We start from the raw sequence: 20,943 nt of genomic DNA, 5'->3' as shown, positions 1-20,943 counted from the left end.
CTGCAGAATTGGAATTAATTTGCAAACTGGACACCATTAAATTAGGCTTGAATAAAGACTGGGAGTGGATGGGTCATTACACAAAGTAAAAACTATTTCCCCATGCTAATTTCTCTCCCCCCCCCCGGTTACTCACACCTTCTTCTCAGCTGTTTGAAATGGGCCATCCTTATGATCACTACAAAAGGTTTTTTCCTCCTGCTGATAATAGCCCACCTTAATTAATTGGTCTCGTTACAGTTGGTATGGCAACACCCATTTTTTCATGTTCCCTGTGTATATCTATCTTCCTACTCTATTTTCCACTGCATGCATCTGATGAAGTGGGTTTTTGCCTACGAAAGCTTATGCCCAAATAAATGTGTTAGTCTCTAAGGTGCCACAAGTACTCCTCTTATTTGTACGGCAGTCAACATGTCGTGGTCTTCAAAAGAAGCAGAACTGAGGGAACATTAAAGCCCTGACAATAGTACTACTCAGTGTGTAAAGGGAAGCACATGCGTAAGTCTATGCAGGACTGGGTCAAAAGGTGCAACCTGACCACCTGAGCTGTATGTACGTGTGTTCTATAGACACACAACCTTTGTGCAGACGCTGTGTCTTATAGAGCCAGTTGAAAAATGCCAAAAAAAGTTTCCGCTGAATTTCTGAATATCTACCAGTCTAAACTGGTTGAAAAACCAGCACACACACACACACACACAAATTCTTTTGAAATTTAGAAAAATTTCAGTTAGCTCTACTTCCTAAGTAAACATTTATTCAGTCAAAAGAAAAATAATATGCACCCCTTTATTTTGTCCAGCAAAATATTTACAATCACCCAGAACATAAAGATGAATACAGTTAATTTGAAAACAATCCAAGAAATTAAATTGTCCTAATATGTACAACTAGAAAATTAAACACTCGTTCCCAGACTTTACACATTTAAGGAAAGGATAAAAAGTGACTGTTTTCCGTCAATAAAATAATGACCATGGAATCCTTGCAGATGTAACTTCCTGATATTGAGATATGCAAGATGTTTGTCATCCAGCAATGAGAGAAAATAGATTGCAACCAGCTTCTCTTTCCCCTTACTGCAGTAACAAATCCCCTTGTTGGAAGTGCAACTTCAGCTGAGAAAGTGACGTATGTGTTATGTGCACCTTTTAATACTCAATGAATCCTTGTGGGCTGCAAGCAGCTACTCTGGAACTTTTCCACTGACTATTTTATATAACTTTTTAAAAGTGCATATTCTTTTGAAAGAATTCAGAGAAGATTTTTTTATTGAGGTATTTTATTCCAAAATTCTAATAATAATCAATCTAACATTTACAATCAGATTTTGAAAATCTGTTTATCCAATGATGAATATTTTAAATTATTTGTAAATGTAATTGAATACAGAGCTATACAAATATAACCCAATGAAATCAACTGTAAGGTGTCAGTGGATTTCTGGGATTAAAAATGGACTTAAAAAGGAAAATAAGGCAGGCTTGCTAGCCATGTCTGATGCTAATGCAGTTCTGCCTGCTGCAATACACAATTTGTGTGATTTATATTTTAATAAAAATAAGGTGACTGAAAATGAATATTGCTCTCTTTAAATGTTCTGTAAGGCCCCTTGAAACCATTTTGTAACTGTTAAAAATATTTCCATTTGATTCATGAATATATTTCTCAAACAGCTAGGAACTCTAGTGGCCCAAATTGTGGCAGTCTTGTTAGTAAGTTAATTTTCTGCTTGTGCAGACAACGTTGCACTAGCAAAATGCATGCAAAAACCGGTCTGTTATAAAATGAAGAATTAAATGTTACATTTTCAAAACAGCATTGTCATAACAAGTAAGTTTCCTTTATGGATCAGAAAGGGCCACTCAACTAATATTTTCATTGCAGTTTCTAATGTTATGTTAAATCTTTATTTATTTTGCAAAAGTCAAGGGTCAAGTTATTCAACCATAATGTAAAATATTTTTACAAGGACAATGCATTTAAACTTAGATTTCCTTTGCTATTAAAAAGTTTCAAATACCTTTTGAAAAAAATTACACTGAAATAAGAGGCACAAACGTATGAAACAGTAGTAGCACTACAGACTCAAATACATTATTGTACAGTCACTCGTCAAATTTTCCACAATGGATTTAGAGAAAAACATTGTACCAAATCTCATTAACCCAAACCAATGAGTTAGCAACTGATAAACTTTAGAATATATACTCATTATGTCTGACCCAATGTGGGTGATCAAAACTCTTTCTACAGCATTCATGTATCAACTCAATTTAATACATTTGTTTTGTAAAAGGTTCTTAAAAATATTGACTACTATAAGTCAACAAATGCTACATCACGTCTTAGGTCAGGCCTATTAAACTTAAAAACAACTTGGCAGTGAATTAGATCTGATTATAATGTTATATTGCACATGAGAACTAAAATCTAGGGACTGAGTACCAAAAAGTTCAGATCCCAAGGAACTTCGAGAGCTCAGCATCTCCCAGGATTAGATTCTAAAGGGAACAAAAGGTTGCATTTCTTTGTGGTAGGAGTACACAGTACACAAAACTTGTTTCTCAGCTCTTGCGTCAACAAGTGAAAGAAGCCCTTATCTCCTCATGGAAGTGACAAGGTCAGTGCACATTCTGCCACCTACCCATTCATTCTGGGCTGCTATTTTCCTATTACATAACCTTAATTCTTTCCCATTCACAGACAGCTCCATTGTACATGAGCAGCCCAACTGAAAGCCAACTGAAGTAAATGGAAAGTCTCCTGTTGAGTTCATAGGACTTTGGAACAGGCCCTACTCTGTAGTAAGACAGAGTTGACTAGATTTTGTCCATGCTAATGCTCCTCTCTGATGCGATTTGGTAGTACTCAGTAGTGATACCCCATAGCTTCCTCTGGCATGAGCACTGGTTCTAAAACAAGATGTTATACAATTTGAATCTTTCTCCCCCCAAAATGGTCAAAATCTTTTAACCCCTCTGAAATAGTAGCAGACACTCCTAAAAAACTTCTTTAATGCATTTTTTGCTGTGTAAAGCTCTACACTTTCATAGCTATATATTAATAAAGTGAACATTTCAAAAGCACCAAGAATCCCCTAGTTCCAGCTGAAATACGTTCAAAAGATACCTGTGAGAGTTCATTTTAACAAGGTTACAAGTATTCAAGGCTGGACACAATTTTAGGAATAACTAATACTAAAATCTCAGTTTGAATTTAAATCTTAGCTATACGTAAAGAGATATCAAAATTTTTAGTAAAGAAAGGAAATACAGTAGCAGACTTTCTTTAAAAGTATCAAAAGCACCAAGATCGTTTAGTCAATCATAAATTTAAAGGATAGAACTACAAGTCTAATATAGACATTTGTGAACATTTATAAAAGATTTTGACTTTTGATATATATATATATATATATATATATATATATATCTAAAGTTTGGCTTCCCACTTGTGCTTAACAACAATATATCTACTACTGAACTTTTATAGTGTTTCTTGAAAGACAAATTTAAACCTACAAGTGAGGTTACATCCTTACACCTCATGAATCTTTCCCAAGTATGGTACCAGACAGTATAAATTTCTCAATATAAATCTTAACTTTTTAAGATACACCATAAAAAGCTGCAATAATGTAAGTTGGAGTAGTTATATAAACTCATAAAAGATCTGGATTTTTTTAATTGCCCTCTTAGGCTAAATAATTTCACAAGTTGTTAGTGCATATACATGAATTTGGACTTATGAAGTGAGTTTCTCTGAAAAGAGGACTAAATAAGCTATCTGCCATATGATTTTATGCACAGCACTTGCTTCAGGGGCATTCATTGCATACAAAAATATCACATTTTCTTTATAAAAAAGTGGACATTATAAAACATTTGCTATAAGAATACAAGTAGCGTTTGTAGGCCACTACGAAAACTATTATGACAGTAGAAAATATAAATTCTATAATCATCTTATTGCCAAATCTAAATTGTAAAAACAAAGACCTCAGTTCAGGAAAGCATCCCTGTTCAAAATATCCCTTAAGCATATGCTTAACTTTAAGCATGTGCATATGTGCTGTCCTGAACTGGGGGCTGTGTGCACAGTTGAATTCATGATGTAACCTGAACACTGCAGCTACGTTACTGTTTTCTAACAATGAAACTGGAGATTAGTGGATGTACAGGGATTTTAATCAAAGAGGGGAAACAATTATTTGCTGTTATTCTTTAGTAGAACATAAGAAATACAAATAATTTCAAGAAATATTACTTTATGTAACTTAGTTCAGATGGAAGTTTCCATAGTTACAGCAGTTGTGCTGAAATGACACCTTCGTACCCTAAATGCCAAGAAATGACACACTTTCATGACCGTAAAATCAGGGGGTAGTTAATACTAATGTTAACACCCCGCCCAGATGAGCTGAGCTTTCCTGTGCTTTTCTCCATCTCCCCATAATGGCCTCAGTCCTGTGCTCATCCTTAGACAGGTGAGTTGTCCTGCTGATTTAAAATCACTGTGGCTACTCAGGTTCTTTAAGCACATACATGTTTGCAGAATCAGAGCCATGTTCTCTCTACTGATAGTCTCTTCAACCTCTAGGCTTAGCCTAAGTTTCAGACTGGACCCAAAGAATCGAATGGTCCTTCTGTATGCAGATTTCCCACTAATGTCAATGGGAATCAGGTGTGCAGTATAACTGCAGGATCAAGCCTTGACTGAAGCTGAATTTAATAAAAAAATCACTCCTGTCTCATCTTAAAACACATACAACGAGGCCATCTAGGGCATGTCTACTCTGCGTCTGGGATACCCAGCCTGGGTCCACAGACTCAGGTTAGCAGGGTTTGCACAAGCACTGTGAAAATAGCTGTGTAGACGGGTCAGGTTGGAGCTTGGATTCTGAAGCCAGGGTGGGGTGGGGTGGGATGGGCTTAAGAGCCTGAATTCTGGACCACGATGCAAGATCAAAACGTTATTTTTAGAGTGCTAGCATGAGCCCCACTCTGTGGACCCAGGGTGGGAGGCTCACCCCCAGATGTCTTGTGGACATGCCCCTAATGCCATGGGTCCTGATTCCTCCCTCTATGATTATAATAACAATACTATACAATTAAAGGCTGTGGGTAAAATCCATTACTTCAGTGAGGCCAGGATTTCCATTATAAAGTAATTTCACTTAAACAGCCATCTAAAACAATATGTAAATGGATAAAAAAGCAAGCTGCCCAATACACAAATTAACCCCCTACTAACTTTGGACTTTCTCAGTAATAATGCAGATACAATAGTGATTCAGCTAAGAAGAATGCAAAGAAGACTGAAAATCAGTCCTGGTTTTCCAAAAACCGGACATGAGGCAGAAATGAAAGTCTAAACAAGCTATTAGCTTCAGGTAACTTGCGGCAAAAAGGTTCTCTGGTCATTTGGGGTATTTACAGTGGAGATGCTGCCCCAAGCAACCTAGAATACATGCCAAAGTGCTCTATCCTTGCTGTTACTCTTAGAGCTTGTCAAATACAGAAGTTGCATCAGTTCAACTATCCTGATATAGTTAAGTAGTATACCACCACTAGTGTGGACACAGTTACATTGGCATAAAGGAATTTATACTGGTATAGTTTATTTCTGTTTAGGAGGGTACTAAACTATCCTGGTAGAAGGAACCTTTATATTGGTATAACAACATCCACACTAGGGTTTGTATCAGTATAACCATATTGAGTTAAAAATACAGACCAAGACCTGTGGAGCACCATCTATGAAATCAAGAGGAGTGGGAGGGGAAGGAGAAATGGTCCCATGGAGGCAGCTAGTCCCCAACTCCTTACAGAAAGGGAGACCAGCATGCAGAAGAGATGGCAAATGGGAATGATCCTGCTGAATATTCCCACGTATATTTTTCTGGGGGAAATCATCAGCAAGAGTCTAAGGACAGAAAAGCTTTGCAATCAAGGCAGACTTGTAAAACAAGCTATACTCATTTTGTGCATCTAGCCACCAAGGGCTTGAAAATTAAGTGTAGTGTCTGAATGTAAATGTCCATCAACAGAGAACATACTAAATCTAGCAATTAACTATGAGAACTGCTGGTTTACACAGCGTAAGTGAAATCTATGTAGCCGTTTGTACAACACTTGTCTGTGCATCAAAGAACAGTGTCTCCTGAAATTAGATTAGTAAAATCATGGCACAAAATATCATGTATGTTTTTGACATCCAAATCAGTGCATATGCATTAGTCACATCTATTAATGTGATTAATACAGGGGAAGATTTAAATATATTGCTTTTAATCTGTAGTTAAGGGTATTCCCAATGCCAAAAGACATCAACAGTAGTGCAGTCATGGAGTGTCTGTTCCTTAAGAGGGAAATCAAAATTTGTAACCAAGATGCTGGCATTTTTACAGTTTCAATATGTTACACAGATAAAACTCTTTTTAAGCTTCTGATGTTCCTTCGCCGTTTTCATGGGGTTGCAGCTGTTCTCTTTCTTGTTCTTCCTGAGGAGGTCGCACCCGTTTGAAGAACCCCATCTGTAATTTGGAGAATCACACGTATTTGGAAAGTGAGAGTCATGTCATTTACAAGCCATTTCTCACTGTGAGAGCGCTTAAGAAACAACCTAACTACTCAGTCACTTAGGTTTTCCTCCATACTCTCTAGTTTCAGCTCATCCTCTAAAACCAGGAAATCCTAAGTGAGCCAAACAACAGCCCAGTCCTCCCACAAACACCAACCCTTATTGCAACTCCTCCCTTGCTCAACAACCTAGGATGAATGGATGGACTCTGCAGTTTACCCAATAGATAAACATATTCAGACTGTTTAGGACCAAATTACTAGTGTCATTTTCAGTAATACATCAATAATGGACACCCCTGCCCCTCCCCCCCCCCCCGAAAGTATAATGCTTACCCTGTACATTACAAAGACTAGAACAGCCAGGAGCAATAATCCTGCTAGGACAGCCAAAATTATAACCCACACTGGCACTGGCATGGGCTGTGGTTGAATGCCCCAGGTGATATTTGTGGTAACCTAATGAAAAACACAACGGATCACATTTTATTAGGCAGTGGCATGAATGAGTTTGTCCATACAGTTTGTGACATACATATTTTGAACCGGTCATATTTAAAACACATCCTAATTCACCATGAATTAACATTTCTTTTGGATGAGATGGCACTTCTGTAAATTGATAGAGATTATCCAAGACTATGAAAGCCTTTGTACCATACTAAATGCATATTCTGTATATGCTTGACATTTTACAGAAGAAGTGTGGTATCTCACAAATGTTTCAGAGTTTTTAAAAGTATTTTTGGCATTTTATTTTAAAGTTAGGCACCCTCTCAATACCAAGAATCAAACCTTATAGGGCTTGGAAGGAGAGGAAAATAGGAACTAATATATTTTAGAAACCAGATACTGTATAAGAATGTCCTCTTCCAAATCCCTCTGCAAAAACTCTCTTTTGCTGTGATGCCTACAAAAATCTTGACAATGGTTAGAGAGCTGGTGAGCCGAGATCACTGTTTGTCATGATGACCACTGCTTTCTAATTGTTTCTCCTCCTCTTTGTATCACCCAGTTGTCTACTGCCTTATACTTTGATTGTTAAGCTGTTTGGGGCAGAGCTCATCTTTTTGTTCTGCATTTGTACACTGCCTAGTGCAATAGAGTTCTGGTTCTTCACTGGGGCTGTTGGGCACGACTGCAGTACCAGATTATTATTATTAATTATTAGTAATAAAAATAGTAATAAATAATAATGTCAATTTTAAAGTTCAAACTCTCCCACCTCATGAGGACTAGAAAACTAAAGATTTCTACCATTCCTGGTTTTCTTATTGCACCAGTTTGGTCACAAGATATTGGACTTCACATCTGTCAATGGTGCAGGACTTAACACTGTCCATTCTGGGGTCTAGCAAGTGTAATGTGCATGGGTGGGGAGGGGAAGAAGGGAATATTTCTCTGGAAGAGTTAAAGGCGGGGGGAAAGCCCTGTGACATGGTAGGTGTTGGAAAGCTTCTCTAAGCTTTGGAATATTAGCAGCAGTCCCAGCAGATAGATTAGTAGGCAAAAAGCAGGTGAAGCCATCAAAGACAAATGATAAATAGCATTTATCGCATATGTCTGCAGAATTGGGCTGTAAGATATGTTTGGTAGTACCACCACTGAGACATCAATAAATTGTATTTCCCAATAAAGGACTAAATATAATCCTGAACATCAGAACAAGTTTTATAGGCTCTTTGAATGATTCAGGACTGTCAGTATGTAGACTGAATTGTATCTATTAACCAGGTCTATTTGCGCACAGTATTGTCAATATAGATATATGAAAGCCTACATGCCAAATGTTAGAACTCTAGTTTTCAGATTGAAAATGTTCGGTTTTATTTTTAATTTTATGTGTATAAATAATTTTAATATATAAAACTAAGAGTTAGTTAAAATTTAGTAGCATTATGAAGATGAATGTATGTGCTTCATTTTGATCATTCTATTTCTTATATTAATTTCAGCTGAATGTGCATTGGACCAAACCATGTTCAGACATAAATGACTTACTACTGTAGAATTATGGATATCTTCAAATGAAAGGTTCTTGTAAGGGAACTCTATGACATTGAATGAGGCTGATGACTTGAGTGAGTACGAATGATTCTGGTTTTCTTTCTGTGCAAAAAAAAACCAAAAAATTGATTTTACATGCTGGATGTAAAAAGACTTTTCATGTTTCAGAAGCGGGGAGAGATTGTGAATTATTAATAGGCACTTACGTTCATAAAGGTCTGGGTCCAAAGGCGGGATTTTACATACAATATTGCACTCTTTCCCCTCTCCAGGCGGCCAACTTGGCAGACTATCTTTAAACATTCAGCAGTTCCACAGCCCTAGGTGTGATGAGAGGAATGGTTACCTCACTGATGAAAATGCATTACTATGTCTACATTCAGTCTTAAAGACACAAATGACAGTACATCAATTGCTACACAGATAATTTCTATATTAAAATGTGCAATAAAAACTCCATAAATCACTCAAGTGAATAGGAAATCCATAGCGAAATTCCATAATTTTGCAATTAATAAGCTCTATTGATTTAACCCAATTTTAAGGCCCCTTTGTACCATGATTAGAATAATAGAATCATAGACTTTAAAGTCAGAAGGGACCATTATGATTGTCTAGTCTGACCTCCTGCACAACGCAGGCCACAGAATCTTACCCATCAACTCCTGTAACAAACGTCTAACCTATGTCTGAGCTATTGAAGTCCTCAAATCATGGTTTAAAGACTTCGAGGTGCAGAGAATCCTCCAGCAAGTGATCCATACCCCAAGCTGCAGAGAAAGGCGAAAACCCCCCAGAGCCTCTGCCAATCTGCCCTGGAGGAAAATTCCTTCCCGACCCCAAATATGGCGATCAGCTAAACCCTGAGCATGTGGACAAGACTCACCAGCCAAACACCCACGAAAGAATTCTCTGTAGTAACTCAGATCCCACCCCATCTACCATCCCATCACAGGCCACTGGGCATATCTACCGCTAATAGATGAAGATCAATTAATTGCCAAAATTAGGCTACCTCATCATATCATCTCTTCCATAAACCTATCAAGCTTAGTCTTGAAGCCAAATATGTCTTTTGCTCCCACTGCTTCCCTTGGAAGGCTGTTCCAGAACTTCACCCCTCTGATGGTTAGAAACCTTCGTCTAATTTCAAGTCTAAACTTCCTGATGGGAGTTTATATCCATTTGTTCTTGTGTAGACATTGGTACTGAGCTTAAATAATTCTTCTCCCTCCATGGTATTTATCCCTCTGATATATTTATAGAGAGCAATCATATCTCCCCTCAGCCTTCGTTTAGTTAGGCTAAACAAGCCAAGCTCCTTGAGTCTCCTTCCATAAGACAGGTTTTCCATTCCTCGGATCATCCTAGTAGCCCTTCTCTGTACCTGTTCCAGTTTGAATTCATCTTTCTTAAACATGGGAGACCAGAACTGCACACAATATTCCAGATGAGGTCTCACCAGTGCCTTGTATAATGGTACTAACACCTCCTTATCTCTACTGGAAATATTTGATGGCAATTCCAGGATATGCATTACAGATATGTACTTTAGTAAGATGTGTGCTGATCTGAACTCTCACTGAATGTTGGAGTTTGTAATTGTTCAGTGTGTGAATTAGAAAGGTTACATATTTCTACAAAATATGGTACATTGTACCTGATGTATTCTCAGTTACAGATTTACATAGCATTGTATTTCACAGTTGGGTATCACAAACTCATGATGCAATATAATTATTGTTACAGAAGACTGTGCACACATGTAAAGGCCAAATTCCATTATTTAAGATAAATACCCTTAAACGAGAAGCACAAATCCTTCCAAGAATGTAGTATCCTCTAATCCCAGACATAGCTAAAAAATTATTTCAAATAGAAATTATTCCTGTTAATATGATAACTGACTGGACTGCTTTACTTTCTCCCTTTGTTCTAGAAACTGTGGAAGTTTTGGCTTCTCATTTTATTGTGTACTGTGTGCCAAATAACTGCACAACCTAAGGGCTTCAGTGTTGTTGCCCTTCATACAAAGGTCATAGAGGTTTTAGAAAAAGATTTATGCCAAAGATTCCACCTGCTGTATCAGACACCCATGAAACATTGGGGGGAGGGATAGCTCAGTGGTTTGAGCATTGGCCTGCTAAACCCAGGGTTGTGAGTTCAATCCTTGAGGGGGCCATTTAGGGATCTGGGGCAAAAATTGGGGATTGGTCCTGCTTTGAGCAGGGGGTTGGATTAGATGACCTCCTGAGGTCCCTTCCAACCCTGATATTCTATGATTCTGCTGCTGCATTGTTGATAAACTGAACAAAAGGCCTTCAGTAAGGGAGAGTGACCCTGTGACACTCTATACCTTGAGGGAGCGACCTGTAACCCCCATGTTCCTCATCTCATAATTGTGAGATTGCAAATAAAGCATGCCATGTGAGGTATCAGGGGATCTGCTGAAACCCATTGTTCCATCTAAATATGTGCATCATTAATGCATATAAAATTATAAGAATTGTGTTGTATGGTTTTCACTAAAATATGCTGTGGGTTTGGGAAGTGCCCAGATACTAGCTCTCCAGAGACAGTGACAAGGGAGGTAACCAACGCCCGGGTGGGTGCAGAACACACACCACCAGCCTTTGTCCAGCAGAGGAGTTACAATTCAATGACATGCCTGGACCACCACACATGCCTGGGCTTGTGTTCTCCAAGCACAGGGACTAAGGGTATAAAACAGAACACAGGGGGACCATGCTTCACCCGTTCTCCTCCCCCTATGCTGCAAGCAATAAGGACACTCCAAAGACTGAAGACTCCAACAGAGCAGACTGGTCCAGGTTTTAAGGGTGAAAACTGCTATGAATTGCAATATCCAGTGGCATGAGAAAAACTCTTTAACCTAGATGTTGCCCAGTCTAATAGGATTGAGAGTTTAGACTGCGTGTTTATATTTTAATTTTATTTTATTTTGGTAACCACTCTGACCTTTTGCCTACCTTTTGTAATCAATAAAGTAGTTTTACTGTTTATCTTTACCAGTGAGTTTGCCTGAAGTGTTTGGTAAATCTGCTCAGGTTGACAAAGGCTGGTGTATATCCACTTTCCATTGATGAAGTGTGAACCAATTAATAAACTTGCATTGCTCAAGAAAGGGTCTTGAGCAGTGCAAGACGGTATATTCCTGAGGTACAAGGCTGGGAGGATTTGGCTAGTGCCTTTCCCTGTGTGATTCATGAATGGCTCTGGGAGGATTCATGCAATCTAGCTGGGTGAGGAGCTCCATATGCTGTTGTGCTGAGCGATAACAGTGCCTGGAGGAGTTTGCTGCTTGTCACTAGCAAAGCATTATGAGAGACAGCCCAGGGTAGAGAGTTAAGGGGGCACAGCAGTCCCACAGTCCCAAGCTGCACCCCAGGGATCCCGTCACAGTCCCTTATCTGTAAATAATGCCAAGGAAATTCAGAGTTTGGCTGGCTTTTCTAACCTGGATTAAACATTTCTATTTTCCACTAGCATCCTATTAACTAATGGGATTAGATCATCAACAGTTCCTGAAAGAGGAACAAAACAAGACTGCCTCTTTTCCCCTTCATTTTTGACGTGACATTCAGAACTGTAGCTATGCTTATACAATACCATTTGGATGCAACATCACCCTGCCTTGGAGGGAAAGAGTAGAAGATAAAAACGTAAACTGGCAGCATATTCTTGTCACTCAGAAACTGTCTCTCCTTGATTTAACCTGTCTCAGAGTTGTTTGAAACACTGAGTTATTCATCAAGCTAGTGAATCAATTGAAATATCTCACATATAATAAATCTCAGATGTTAGAGACTGAAGAAACCTACTGTATTGTATCATCTATAATAGGTGCTGTTAAAATTCACTATTTGCTATTCTGCAGTACCTCCTCTTCTAATTAGGGGAAGCTATTGGGGTTATTGCAGTTAGTGCAAGTTGCATTTTAAATGGAACCTACCTGTAATCAGTCTTCCTGAAAATGCTAAAATACAGACTCCAGATATAGGATATAATTTTTGGTGGTTAGAGAGTCCAACCAAACCATTAGGAAGGCTGGGCAAAGGCAGCTACTCTGAAGAAAGGAGTGTTTGGCAACTGGAGGTATAGGAGTTTGGAGCTCTTATGTGGAGAAGAATCAGACTGTCAGATCTTGACTCTTTTTCCCTCCCCGATCAGATAATCCCCATTTTCTCCTTCACAGACCCACTCCCCACAACACAGGATGTAGGTACATTTTAATCCTTTTCTTTTTCCTCTCCCCACCAAGGCCTTATAGCGAATAATCCTGGGATTGTGATATTGCAAATAAAGCATGCCATGTGAGGTTTCAGGGGATCTGCTGAAACCCATTGTGTTCAGGTGGCTCTGCCGTGATGCTGGCCTCTTGAGCAGAGCACCAATCTCAGAACTCCCACCACTTCTCTCAGGCAGATCCAGCAGACTGCCCTTCCCAAAGGTCTGACAGATTCATTCCACAGAAATGGGGAGAAATTCACTGTCCATTTCGGCAGTCTCAGGGTTACAGGTGCTGTACAAACACTAGGTGGACACGGTCCCTGCCCCAGCCAATTAAAGACAAGGAACAAGAACCGAGCATAACTAACAAGAGAAAGAAAAGGGGAAGGGATGGAAGGAAGACATGGGTGACAGCAGCAACAGGTGGATACACAGCTTGATGGTTCCAAACCATTGAAACATTTTTTAGAATGATCCTTTCTAAAGAGTCCTCATTAAACCATAACCACCCCCCACCCTGGATTCCCTTTACATTTGCTCCCTCACCTACTAGATAAAGTGGACTCACTACATTTTTACTATATTATTACTTTTTCCTCCTTTTGCAGAGTCGATCCCCCAAAACCCTCTATCTAGCACTACTGGCCCTTTTCTAAGAGAAACACAGATGATCCCCACACTTCCTGTGAATAATGGGTCCCCTTGGGAGCTGAGAGGCCACAAGAGTTCAGAAATTTTCCCACTCCCTGCTGTTATCCAGAAAACAGGGACAGGTCCCTGCAAACATCAGGAGCAGGAGGGCAGAAAGTCCATTGGTCAATTAGGCGGAGTATGCTCTGATGTCACTGAAATCCAGGGCTGTGCAGATGCTCCCAGGGTTCATCCAGTCATTATACCTCTCCTCAGTTACCCCAATTTCTCACACCTCCCCCATCCAACTGTCAATGTCCCAACTCCACAGAAAAGCATAGTCTATGGAGACCCTGATGTTGAAAAAGGCCTCAACTCAATTCCCATGCCTGCAAATAACTGTGGGCACAAATGCATTCAGACATCTAACTAATAATAAGCTATGTTCCACTAAATAATAAGCATAATTAGCTATGTTCCACTAAAAATGGAAAAAACAAGGCCCTAGATTATCAAATGCATTTTTCCTTTATAAAACTATTTCCACAGTTTTCATCTCTTCATTAAAAGAGCAAAAGATGACATCTGAAATATATTGGTTCAAGAGCTACTATAGCGCTTACCAAAGTATGTACATCTCCTTCAATGGCAGTTATATCTCTTCGATTTATATGGTGATCACGATTATCTTCATCCCTAAGTGTTTCATTCTTCTCATCTGCTTTAGGAACTGAAATCTAAGGTTACATCAAGAAAAACACAAATAATAAACGATATCTAATATAAGAACATAATGGCTATACTGGGTCAGACCAAAGGTCCACCCAGCCCAGTATCCTGTCTACTGACAGTGGCCAATGCCAAGTGCTCCAGAGGGAGTGAACCTAACAGTGATCTCTCTCCTGCCATCCATCTGCACTCTCTGACAAACAGAGGCTAGGGACACCATTCCTTACCCATCCTGGCTAATAACCATTAATGGACTTAACCTCCATGAATTTATCCAGTTCTCTTTTAAACTCTGTTAAAGTCCTAGCCTTCACAACCTCCTCAGGCAAAGATTTCCACAGGTTGACTGTGCGCTGAGTGAAGAAGAACTTCCTTTTATTTGTTTTAAACCTGCTGCCCATTAATTTCATTTGGTGGCCCCTAGTTCTCATATTATGGAAACAAGTAAATGACTTTTCCTTATTCACTTTTCCCACACCACTCATGATTTTATATACCTCTATCATATCCCCCCCCCAGTCTCCTCTTTTCCAAGCTGAAAAGTCCTGGCCTCTTTAATCTCTCCTCATATGGGACACGTTCCAAACCCCTAATCATTTTAGCTGCTCTTTTCTGAACCTTTTCTAATGCCAGTATATCTTTTTTGAGATGAGGGGACCACATCTGAACGCAGTATTCAAGATGTGGGCATACCATGGATTTATATAAGGGCAATAAGATATTCTCCGTCTTATTCTCTATACCTTTTTTAATGATTCCTAACATCCCGTTTGCTTTTCTCACTGCTGCTGCACACTGCATGGACGTCTTTAGAGAACAATCCACGGTGACTCCAAGATCTCTCTCCTGATTAATTGTAGCTAAATTAGCCCCCATCATATTGTATATATAGTTGGGATATTTTTTCCAATTTGCATTACTTTACATTTATCCACATTAAATTTCATTTGCCATTTTGTTGCCCAGTCACTTAGTTTTGTGAGATCTTTTTGAAGTTCTTCACGGTCTGCTTTGGTCTTAACTATCTTGAGCAGTTTAGTATCATCTGCAAACTTTGCCACCTCACTTTTTACCCCTTTCTCCAGATCATTTATGAATAAGTTGAATAGGATTGGTCCTAGGACTGACCCTTGGGGAACACCACGAGTTACCCCTCTCCATTCTGAAAATTTAATATAGCATCTTCTATCCTAAAGGGTCTTAGGATGCTTTACAAACGACCAAATACATATACAAAAATAACTTCACAGAAGCAATCACCTCTGGAGTAGAACATAGCAACATTTTAACTGCGGAGAGCAACATTCCACCACAGTTTAGTATAGGAATGCAAGAACACTGCCACATACTACTGGGAATGCTGGGGAATTTTAAGTAGACAAAAGTGATTACCTAAAAAGAACTTGTCTAGGATGCAAGACTAATACCCCTACTCTTGGCAAATGTGATTTGAGATCTTTAAGAACTACTACTAATGATTAGACTTAAGAGTGTGCAGAAATTGGGTTACAAGCCAACAGCTAGCCAAACTACTTTGACCGGGTCATTCACATGTTTTGTGCTTCGTTGTTATTGCTGTTTCTGAGTTCTAGAGAAAGCAAAAAGAAGTGATTTTGCAAATGGATTCCTTGAAATCAGGGATAATTTTGTTGCTATGTCATTGCAACACAGACATAAACATACCAATTGCATAGCAAAACCATTTAATAAACTCAAATTTATTAGTGTTTTGTATTGACTTTCTGAGTGCCTGTAAACTTCAAGCAAAGCAAAACTAGGTCAAGAAAAAATTCAAACTGACCTCACCTGACAGATTTCGCAAAACTTGGGCAAATCAAAACCTATGACTTGCATACAGCCCTACGTGCAACAGAATGGAACCTATTCAAAAGAGGTGTCTGTCCTTGTTTCCAATCCCCATAGGTCCCTTTGTCTCTGTCCTAGCTGAGGTTTGCAAATCTCCAAAATTTATCATCTTCAAATTTAATTAATATGCTGTTCACTCCTTTTCCTAGATCATTAACACAGATGTTTAATAAGACCTAATTCAGAGCCCTGCAGTGTCCAATTCTTGCCTCACCAAACTCAATACTTTGCCAATTATTAGCACATATTTTTTTTACAGTTCAGCCAGTTCAATTAGTAGAATGTTAACTGATGTCAATGGAAGTTTCATTCCTGGAATGAGCAAAGAATCTATTCTTAAAGCTGTCAATAAAGCACTTTCAATGTAGCAATCTCATATTCAAGGGTCTCTCCCCAACACTTCTAATGTATTTATTTGAGTCTAAGAAACTGGTACAAGCACTGTAGGTTACATATGTGTGCATGTAAGTGTATCATTTAAGGAGGAATTTGAAATAGGGTACTGTGGGTAGGATATTGTGGGCCTTAGCAATTCCTCCAATTTGGGAATTTTTTTTCCAGATTTCACACTTGAGACCTAAGGGTCACTATACTATTCCACATATGAAATACCCCTTTATCTCTGTGATGAATTTGAAATTGCATATATATGTACACACTATATTTATACAGTATATTGAAATTGCATGAGAGAAATATATATCTTCATGTATTATATATAAAATACTTTTGTGGCACGCTGGGCCTCATCTAAAGGCCACTGAAATCAATTAAAAGACTTCCATTGACCTCACTGTGCTTTAGATCAGGCCCTAGATAAATAAGTAGTAATAAAAACAATAATGCAATGTCTCCTACTAAACTGAAAAATAAAAATATTACATAAACAAAACAACTTTTGGAATGTTGCTGTTTAAATCTAGGTTAAGTAACGTTCCATTTGTAGCCCATGTTTTTAGTTATTATTCATTTATTGCATGATGTTATGATGAATCAATATGTTATATCATCTATATTCATTCTATGTTAGAGTTAATTTGTAAGATTATGAAAGTATAAGATGGAACAGTATTTCGAGGAACCATGTATCAGACATGAGTAAGGGAAGCTGAAACACAAGAATCTGTAGGCTGAGGCCTGCAAGATTTTAGCTTAGCTATTTTAGGTCTTGGAGACAAGAAATGATGACATAAGCAACCAGAAAATAACTCGATGCCCTAAGATTATGGGAAAAGAGGTACCAAGTGGTAATACTGCATAAAATTACCCAGAAAATAAATATTAGATCATAAAAATACTGTATCCAACATGTGTCTTAACCAAAGGATACAGGCTGTGGATCAATGCCAATGTGAATAAACGGAACTTACACAGCCTATAGAAAATTGGGGTCCCTTAAGTTTCCAGGAGACACAAACCAATAAGAGAAAAGAGGGTTGACACTTTTGTGGACATGCGCAGAATGTAGGTATAGACAGAATCACATTATAAAAAGGGGATGCCCAGAATGGGAAAATTGAGCTCCCTTTGGGAGACTCCAGCAGGAACCGTACCACTACTGATGACCAAGCCAGTTGACACACATTAGACCCTAACACTGTTGTTAAGGATGTGAATATAACTATATTTGTAACTTCTATGTGCTTGGATAATCATAACTTTAATTGTAACTTTAATAAAAATTGTAAAACAGTCTAGACCTTGTACTTGTGAATGTATGTGTAGTCACTACCTTTGGTCTTTATGTGTTCCTAGAGACTAACTCTGAAGCAAGTAGCAGAGGTGACTTTTACCCTGTTAAGCTTGAAACTGTAGCCGCCAGGGCTGAACCCACGGTGGTGGTATTATGTTACACAGATTACAAAATTCACTTTAAATAAAATAAAAGGCTACACATTGCTGTGGACTGAAAACTATGCCAACATGAGTTTAAAATAATAATAATAAAAAAAAAGAAGACGACATGGGATACTAGATCTGAACTTTTGGTGAAAAACTGGTGTCTGCCTATTCTTCCAGCTGGTGTCTCTTCATACAAGCAGCCAGGGTGTAACAAGGTGTTCGCTTGCCCTCGCAGCAAACCAGCCAGAGACCTCTTCTGAGTGCAATCACCAGTGCCTTTTATTTACAGTGTCAGCTCCCACCACCTTCTATTTACAGACGTTGCAAACTAGCAACCTGGGGGACAGCTAGCTTCTCCAGCCAGCAGGGATCCACACAGCCTTTGGCTCCTCCCTTTCTTTCCCTTCCCCCCCCCAGCTTCCTGACAGCCCAATATAGCCCCCTGGCTAATGAGGCCCGCAGGCGCTTCCCTTCTAGCAGTTAGGCGTGGCATACTCAGCCAGCCCCAATTAATGCTTCTTAATTGGAGCTGGACTAACAGAGGGCTGGCTCAGGACCTAATGGCCAGCACCCTGTTACACAGGGTATAACAAAAAATAAAAGGGAATACGTAAAAAAAGAATAGAGAAAATAAGCAGATTCTCAATAGGAGTAAAACACAGCAAAACTAGCGGCTATGCTTATTTACATTAGCAGGGAGTCTGGTCTATATAAATAATCTTATATTTCACAGTTTATAGTATGCAGCAAAATGATAGGAACAAAAACCCAACTCGACTCAATACCCAAACATGGCATTACAAAAGTCTCTGCTTACCTTAATTTTCAATGGGTTGATCTCCATATCTGAAGTGCAGTTCATGGGTCCATCAATTTCATATTGCATAATATACAACAGGGTGTTATTGTTGTATTTGTAAGGCCACTGAAGATTTAGCATCACCTTGCTAAATGCACTTGGACCATTGTTTCTCAGCTAGTGATGAGAAGAAAATTAATGACTGTGTAAGACTATCCTCTTTCCTTTGTTAATGGCCCAGGAGGCACTAGTATATACTTAAAATTATATGAAGGAGCATCTACAATATATCCCCTGACTGTCAGTACAATCAGAGTATCACCAGCATTACTATGGAAAGAAACTCAATTTCATCTCCCAAGAAGCTAACTTATAATTACTTGAAATAATTTGCTGGAAAGGGGAGAGTCTTCTGAAAAACTTAAAGGAAAGATATTTTTCTGCCTTCAAGAAATTCCATTTGTTAAATGTACTACATTGCCCAAAGTGAGAGATACTGTACATTTCTTATCCAAAGTTGTATGTACGTTATGGGACAGGTCAGATATATGAGAAGAATAATTGTTTTAGATAAGCAGTACCTTATTGGTTGCACAATAACTTGAATTATAGTCAGACAGTCTTTCTAAAAAGAAATTCTTTAAAAAAATTAATTGAACACAGATGAAATCTGTGATAGTTGCTTAAAAAAAAGAACTCTCAAAAGACTAATTTTCAAGGCAAAAAGCTTTTGTAATAATGACTGCAGAATTAGAGTACAGCTGAGTGTCCAAAATAATTAACACACTGAGTAGTCATTTTATTGATTTCACTGTTGCAAGATTAAGGTGACCAGATATTTTGTGTAGTTTTCTAAAGGACTGGATGATTTTATGGCCAATAACATGCAGAGTTATGTAAAATAGCAGAGAGGTTTATGATTCAGGTATAAGCTGATTGCTGTAAGGATCAGAGAGGAATTCCTTCCCACTCCCACTAACTGCAACGTATAGCACTGCACAACTGGCTATATTAATTGTTAGGATTTTTGCCTTCCGCAGAGGCTTGGACCAATGAATTCAATTGACTCAATGCAGCAAATTCTAAGTTCCTACTGAACAACGACATGGAGTAAAGCACATTTACCATAAAGGAAATCTTAACTAAAATATTTCCTCCTTCCCCATTATTTCTTGGCTAAAATGCTGGACCTCAAATCAGTAACGATTACATACCTCATATATGTGCTGAACTAGAGGTCCTATGTCTTCTTCTGTCTCTGGATTCTCCTGGGGTTGCCAGTTTGCAATGGGGAGGAAGATGTGATCAGGAGAAGAGACACTACATAGTGAAGGGAATAAACAAAGCTATCAAATACACCTCTACCCCGATATAACGCAACCCAATATAACGTGGGTTCGCATACAATGCGGTAAAGCTCTGACACACTGCTCTGAGCAGCATGTTATGGGTGCCGGGCCGGGGCCGAGGCCAAGGGGTTGGATAAGGGGCAGAGGGTCTCGGGGACTGTCAGGAGCTCCCCCCTAAAGGGACTAGGAGGCAGGAGCTGTGGGGGGGCTTGATCTTCTGCTCAATATACTGTTAAGAACAATTCTCTCTCAGAGGGATCTTTCTTCATATTTGGGGTCATTGTATAAAATTAATACATGCTGTCTGGACAACTTTCTGTGGTGAAAAATTCAACTGTGAGCAGGGTTGACCATAGAGGCATCTAATTGGTAGGGTCATACATGGAACTCAGCCAGCACCTGGTTGGCAATGGTGGTTTTACTAATTTTTCTTCCTTTTTAAACATGATTGTTTAACAGCACCAGGATCTCAAGAAACTTATTAATGCAGTAGATTTCTGGTGGGAAGGAAAAATTAAAGAAAATGGTGCCTCTTAGGAGATTTTCATTTTTCCCCTAAAAAATATGCAAGGCCTCAATGATTGTGAGCAATATTAGTGTTCCAGCAGGAGAAAAATTAACATCTTCACTGAACAGTCAGGATTCTTTAGAGGTTTAAGAGCTGCACAGAAAAGCACTCTTTGTAAAATAAATATATACATAAAAGTTATTCAGGAAAATTAAAATATGTAGAGAGAGGCATCCTGAGTTGACTGGCTGATCAGAAGGACCATTTAATGGTTAGGTGAATTGTGGCTTTCAATAAATAGCAGCAGGAGAGAGTCATCACAGCCTCACAGATAGTATACCTAAGGCTGAAAAGGACAAGCTACTCTAAACCTAT

The 20,943-nt window shown here is 38.7% G+C and overlaps 1 protein-coding gene across 1 annotated transcript in view; it reads right to left on the bottom strand.

Annotated features, from left to right (window-relative positions):
- Positions 1-778: 778 nt before the first annotated feature.
- ITGAV (integrin subunit alpha V) overlaps positions 779-20,943 on the bottom strand; it is an 86,512-nt gene continuing 66,347 nt past the window's right edge. The window contains exons 24-30 of the mRNA XM_077829715.1: positions 19,926-20,031; positions 18,730-18,888; positions 14,099-14,212; positions 8,801-8,914; positions 8,589-8,696; positions 6,924-7,046; positions 779-6,541 (exon numbers count right to left, since the gene is read on the bottom strand). Of these exons, the coding sequence (XP_077685841.1) occupies positions 6,446-6,541; positions 6,924-7,046; positions 8,589-8,696; positions 8,801-8,914; positions 14,099-14,212; positions 18,730-18,888; positions 19,926-20,031 (820 nt within the window). The 3' untranslated portion in view covers positions 779-6,445. The remainder of the gene's footprint in view (positions 6,542-6,923; positions 7,047-8,588; positions 8,697-8,800; positions 8,915-14,098; positions 14,213-18,729; positions 18,889-19,925; positions 20,032-20,943) is intronic.

The sequence above is a fragment of the Eretmochelys imbricata genome, chromosome 11 (assembly GCF_965152235.1).
Source record: "Eretmochelys imbricata isolate rEreImb1 chromosome 11, rEreImb1.hap1, whole genome shotgun sequence".
NCBI lineage: Eukaryota > Metazoa > Chordata > Testudines > Cheloniidae > Eretmochelys > Eretmochelys imbricata.
This window is presented reverse-complemented; position numbering and strand designations above follow the sequence as displayed.